The sequence below is a fragment of the Myotis nattereri genome, assembly GCF_964212035.1.
Source record: "Myotis nattereri genome assembly, chromosome: 15".
NCBI classification, from domain to species: Eukaryota; Metazoa; Chordata; class Mammalia; order Chiroptera; family Vespertilionidae; genus Myotis; species Myotis nattereri.
The window spans coordinates 43,232,337-43,238,819 of record NC_138090.1 but is presented as its reverse complement, the minus strand read 5'-3'; the positions used below and the strand labels follow the sequence as shown (position 1 = coordinate 43,238,819).

Below are 6,483 nucleotides of genomic sequence, written 5' to 3'. Positions count from 1 at the left end.
TCAGGAGTCTGGGAATATTCATTCACCCACAGGTATTTGCAGCCTTTGCAGGCACTGGGGATGCAAGATCTGACAATTCCCTGTCCCTATGGAGCTCACGTTCTGTGGGTGGAGAGAGAAAAGAAAATACTTACATGTGATTTCAGTTACCCATAAGTGTTATAAAAAGACTAGAGCAGAGACAGCCGAACCGGTTTGGCTCAGTGGATAGAGTGTCAGCCTGTGGACTCCAGGGACCCAGGTTCAATTCCGGTCAAGGGCATTTACCTTGGTTGTGGGCACATCCCCAGTGGGGAGTGTGCAGGAGGCAGCTGATAGATGTTTCTCTCTCATTGATGTTCCTAACTCTCTGTCCCTCTCCCTTCTTCTCTGTAAAAAAAAAAAAAAAGAAATCAATAAAATATATTTTAAAAAAAGAATAGAGCAGAGAAAGGTCAGAAAGTGATTAACAGAGAGTCTTTAGGGAAGTGTTCCATGAAGGTGCCTCCCATGGACACCCTTAAGTGTCAGCAGGGGTCCTAGGGCAGTGAGTGGGTGAGCTGAACAAACACCTGGAAAAGAGACTGAGAAACAGTAAAAGCAACAGGTACGGGTGCTGAAGTATTGGTGGTCATGCTGTTGACCTTGACCACACTCACACACACACACACACACACACACACACACACACACACACACACACACACCAAGGCTGAGATGAAGATACTTGTTTCAACTCCAGGGCCTCATCTTTCATCCCAACATATACATCCAAATATTGATCAAATTCTCTCTTCCCTCCTAGTTTCACTCTTAAATTTCTGGAGCCTGCCAACCACTGCCCAACTCACTATTGTGTCAACCAGTGCTGCTGAAGGGAAGGTTGTGATTCTACGTATCCGCAATAAGCCTCCCAATGCTAATAGGCTTCACGTTGTACCGGGGGGAAGGGGCAAACTACTATCATCATATTGCAACTCTCATAAAACACGTAAAGGTTTATAAAACAGGGTATGCATACAGCGGTCAAGAGAAAATAAACTATGATGGATCCTTACAATTAAAGCAGGTCACCCAGAAGGACACAGGAATCTACACAGTAGTAGTCTACCTTCCAGGCTCAATAAAAGAAATAGGATTTGGACGACTCAATGTATACGGTGAGTGATTGCTCTCTGACCTCTGGGTGTTGCGTAGGTGAACACACAGGACTGACAGCCCTGGAATTTGCCTCCATCCCCCTCCGCATCATCTCCCAGGTTGGGTTTGGGCATTTAGTGCAGGACACACACAGTGGAGACAAACTTTCTAAGACCAGAGTTCCTTTCCCGGATTGCATCCCAGCAGACATTCTCCACATAGAGAAGGACCAGTCTGATGGGAGTTGCTCAGCAGAGAGAGACCAGACTCAGTCCGGTTCCCTCACCCCCTCCCCATGACCATGACCCTGAGTAAGACCATGCAGGGCTAGGACAGGGCCCATCCTGAAGTGCCCCCTGCAATCCTCATGAAGAAGCTCAGCTTTGTCAGGCCCGTCCAGACCTCTACCCAAGGGTTTCTGACACCAGGGACCCTGGGGATCCTGTGTCAGGTTGGGGTTAACCTCCTGGGAAGGGCTGAGTGGGTGCAATGGTTTCCCAGGTGTCTGAGTCACAAGGCTTTTGAGCTGTACAGAAGCCAGAGTTCAGGCCCATGAGCCACATCTGCATAGGGGTGGTGCTTCACCTGAGACTGAGTGTGGCTAACACAGATGGACAAGTTCGCCAGGCCATTTGTGAACTACACTGAAACATTTAAGAGAGTCCAGAGAAAGGTCAGAATCACAAGGAACAAAAAGGAGGAAAACAGCTCCTGGAAGCTCCTCATCCACCAGGGATCAGCTCAGGAGATTGTCTCTTGGACTTGATCAATAACAGAGGCCCGTCATTTGAGCAGCTCCCCGGAGCCAATGTTTAGTCAGATACCGTGAATATTTTATTGTTAATACACTGACACCCAGGCAGTCAAATGTTCATCGTACTGCTTTGAGAGGAAACCAAGGCACAGGGAGATATAATCACTAAAGCAGAGCCACACAGACCATGAGAGTGACTCAAGGTCTGTCTGCAGCCATCATCTTTCCTCCATCCCAGAGGGATCCCTAAAGCAAACATGGGTAGATCTTCCCTTAGGCATCCCCAGTTCAGAGAGAGAGACTGTGGTCTAGAAAATAACACAAATGGAGAACTAATTTATTTGTATCCTAGAACCAAATTACCTGCAGTAACAATCAGTCAGTGCTGGGAACACCCAGTCTTTTCCCTCAGGTGGCTGATCCACCCCTCCCTGCACTGGAGGTGAAACCACTGATTTGTTTCCTGATGTGTTGGTGTCATTCCCACTGGATATAAAGGAAAGGACTTGGCCTGCTCGCTCCCCATTTAACACTTGTAACCAGCTAAGGGATCAAGAGGTAACACTCGGTTGTTTTGATGAATTAGGAAGAAATAAATAGCTACTGAAGGAAGGAATGAGCTAAAACGTCTTCAGAGGCTGAAACCTGGATGCAGAGTCCTTGGAATTCTGGACACATGGGAACGGCTCACTGTCACTCCAGGGGTTGAGACCCATGTCTCAGACCCTTTGCTGTTCTCTGAAGAAATAGTCCTTCTTGCTTTTGCTCTTAGGCCCTGGGTTATTAATAGTAATTTTTGCATGTGGGAGAATTTTAAGATCTTTCCAAATTTCTATCTCATAACCAACAAATACAAATGGTCCACAAGGGTCAGAATGTCAGCAATCCATGCTCCCCTCTTGCCATTTATCACCCCTTCTGCAGCTGTACAAGCCTCACTTGCCCTCCGCAGAGAGAGAATGACATTAATGACCAAGGGCAAAGTATATGGTTCTGCTGCCACAATCAGATCCTGCCTGTCCCTTCACTCCTTTCTGGCTCATTCCTTGGGCTCTGCTCTATCATTTATTGGCTCACTGGCTCATGTCAGTCCCACTCACCTGAGAAGTCCTGACCCTGCTCTTGGCCCTGGGGCCTGAGTAGTCAACTGACCACAGGTTTGATCCTGGGCCTCTGTTTTATTTCTGCTCCAATCTGAGTCTCTAAGATATCATGGGAAATGGTGCCTCTTAGAAACACACCTCGGCTGCTTAAAGAAGGTCTGTGCAGCTAGAAAAAACTGCAGTTAGTTGTTCAGTGAAGAACTAGGAGAGGTGTGGGAGGATTAGGGGGGCAAGGTGTGTCGTAACTGTAGGTTCTCTGTTTTTCCACAACCAAATGTGGCTAATTTATTGAATGGTTCCCTTCATCTGTTGAAAAGAATGTCCTTTCTAGATTGAACAGTCTTGGCTCCTGAGAAAGGCTGTGCTTTCTCCCAGACATAGAGGATTTAAGTTCTCTGAGGGCTCAGAGCCCCTGGCATTTGTCTTGTGATATATAGACCTGCCTTATTCCTTTAAGTTGGCTGAGAGGTGAGAGGTGCCATCTCTGATTGAAGAAGGCTTGGAGGACTCAAGTGTCCCACAGGGCAGTATTCTCCTGTTACCTGCTCAGTGGAGTTACCCACACTCAATATCACAAGCATCAACTTTGAGAGTTTTGATTTATGTATTTCTAATGGTAGTGATGTTGAGCATCTTTTCCTGGGCTTATTGACCATCTGTATATCTTCTCTGGAGACATGTGTATTCACGAGTTTTAAGTCCGTTTATTTGGTTTTGCTGTTGTTGAGTTATAGGAGATCGTTGTATATTCTGGATATTAACCCCTCATCCTATTAGTGATTTGCAAAGATATTCTACCATTCCACAGATTACCTTTCAGGCTGTTGATTGTGTCCTTGGATGAACAGAAGGTTTCGTTTTGTCAAAAATCTAAATTATCTAATCTTTTCTTGCCTGTGTTTCTAGTTTCATATTCAAGAAATCACTGCCAAATCCAATGCCATACTGCTTACCCCTATGTTTTCTTCTAAGAGTTTATAATTTTACTTCTTACCTTTAGGATTCAATCCATTTTGACTGATTGTTGTGTATGGTATAAGCAATGGTGCCCTTTATTTGTTTGCATGTAGATATTCCTGTTCAATGGCATTTGTTCAAAAGACTGTCCTTTCTCCATTGAATAGTCTTAGCTCCTTTATCAAAACCATTTGATTGTGTCTTTTGACAAATAGAAGTCTTTATGCCAGTGTAACTATTTTGATTACTTTCCCTTTGTAGTATGATTTGAAATTAGTAACTTTGAGACCTCCAATTTCAATTCATCCTTTTTAAGATTGTTGCCAACATTTGGGATCCATTGAAATTCCTCATAAATTCTGGGATGGATTATTTTTATTTCTGAAAAAAGTAATTGGGATTTTGATAGGGATTGTTTCAAATATGTAGATAGTTGGTGGTCTTGGAATCAATGAACATGGATGCCTTTCCAGGTATTTGTTTCTTCCTTACTTTCAGAAATGTTTGGTAGTTTTCAGTGTATTCATCTTCTACCTTATTATGTTTAACCCTAAGCATCTAGTCTTTTTGATGCTATTGTAAATGGAACTATTTTCATTATTTTATTTGAGGATTGTTCATTTTTGTTTAAAGAATGGAAATGATGCTGAGTGTTGATTTGGTCTCTGGCCACTTCATCTTTTTTATTAGTTACAATAGTTGTTTTAGATATCTATGTGGTGAAATATTCAGGGTGTTCTACAATAAGATTATGTTTTCTTTTAAAAAATATATTTTCTTATTCCTCTCTAAATTGGATAGCTCTTATCTCATCTTCTTGCCTGATTTTCCTGACTAGTTGAATTAGGGGAAAAACAGCATCCTTGTCTTATTCATGATCTTACTACTGTTTTCAGAGGTTCTCCGTGGATTAATGTGTGAGCTCTGGACTCTCATGTGTGGTCTTTACCATATTAAGTAATTTCCTCCTATTCCTACAGTTTCTGTCTTTTGTTAAAATCATAACCATTTCTCTTTTGGGATTTATTTTACCATTATATGCAATCAGCAGGCCTGGAAATAAAGTCCTGTTCATACTGAGGAATCGTATAGATGGAACTTATCCAGATCCAAGTTCATGAAGACTGGGTTGGGACATCTTTATTGCCTAATGAGTTATTTAACAATAGTAAAATGCCCGTTCATTTTCTGTAAAGTCCCCTTGGCCCAAGTAGTGGGCAGAAGTGGTAAGATTGCCTTTCCCAACATACATGGAATTTTTAAGTCAAAAGAACTTCTAGGAAAGGGTCAGTAAAAGCTCATGAGAGGAAAACTCCACCTTACGGTGAGGTTATAGGACACGTGGGCTGCGAAAGGGTTTCCTGTGTTGATGTCTATGGGAACAGGTCAGGGGTGATTTGGGTTCAGAGAAGAGGTCCAGCACTTACCCTACACATCGTCCCCTGAACAAAGACAATTGTCCTTCTGCAGAGATCAGAACCATCCTCTGGTGAACTTATAGAGCTCACAGTGGACTCGGAGTGGCTAAGATATCTGGGGAGTTATCATGGCCCAGGTCCCAAGCCACTCTCGATTAACCATGCCCTCTATTTCTCCACAGAGCCATTGAGAGGCCTCACCCTTCTAGCCAGCAACACCACAGTCACAGAGCATAAGGATCCCGTGGTCCTGACCTGCTACACAAATGCAGTCTCCATCCAGCGGTTCTTCAATGGCATGAATCTGCGGCTGACTGAGCGGATGAAGCTGTCCTGGAATGACAGAACCCTCACCATAGACCCCGTGAGGAGGGAGGATGCGGGGAATTACCAGTGTGAAGTGTCCAACACCATGAGTTCCGCTGACAGTGAGGCAGTTGAGCTGGATGTAAAATATTAGTGACCCTCCTCCTCTCCTATATTTTACTAAACTCTGAATATTCTTTTGTGCCCTTTAAATAGATTTGTTGTGAGAGTGGAAAGTCCTTAGAAGATTTGCATTGAGTCAATAAATGCTCAACAAAGAGAGCTGGCATTCTCATTATTGTTGACTTAAGGTGATAGTCTATACCAGATCCCACCTCTGTGTGGTCTAAGTTGTACCATCTCCACAGTGGAGGTGAAACCGAGTCTTTCAAGAGAATGATAGTGGCTGTGTAATTACCCTGGGTGCACGTGATGAGTTTGCATAAATCCAAGATCTGTGCCTCCTCCAGGAGGACAGGTAGTGGATGCCCAGTCACTGTTGTTGGCAATGGGAATCTACAGGAGGACACCCATGTTGGTAACAGCACTGATCTTTTTTTTCTCCCTGTTTGACTTATTTCAAAACATTTCTCAAGTCTTTTTGAGTATTTTCATTTATATGGCTACTGACTTATTTGCATAAAGTAAACAGGACTCTGTCTTCCTTGTTAATGGGGTATAATTGGAAACCGTATTAATACAATCAAGGCTTTGGCTCAAATGTCCTAGTTCAGACTGATGCCCACAGAATTAGAAATGACCTCACCTTTCATGGAGCTAAATTTGACATGTGGGGTTTTTTGGAATCTCTTGGAGATGAGGGCAT

General features: G+C 43.4%; 1 protein-coding gene across 1 annotated transcript; it reads left to right on the top strand.

Moving 5' to 3' along the window:
* Positions 1–895: 895 nt before the first annotated feature.
* On the top strand, positions 896–5,811 carry LOC308530607 (cell adhesion molecule CEACAM21-like; the record flags this gene model as incomplete). Its single annotated transcript, XM_081107316.1, has 2 exons — positions 896–1,139; positions 5,534–5,811. 2 exons carry the CDS (start codon positions 896–898, stop codon positions 5,809–5,811), a joined length of 522 nt encoding a protein of 173 aa, XP_080963442.1.
* Positions 5,812–6,483: the final 672 nt, after the last annotated feature.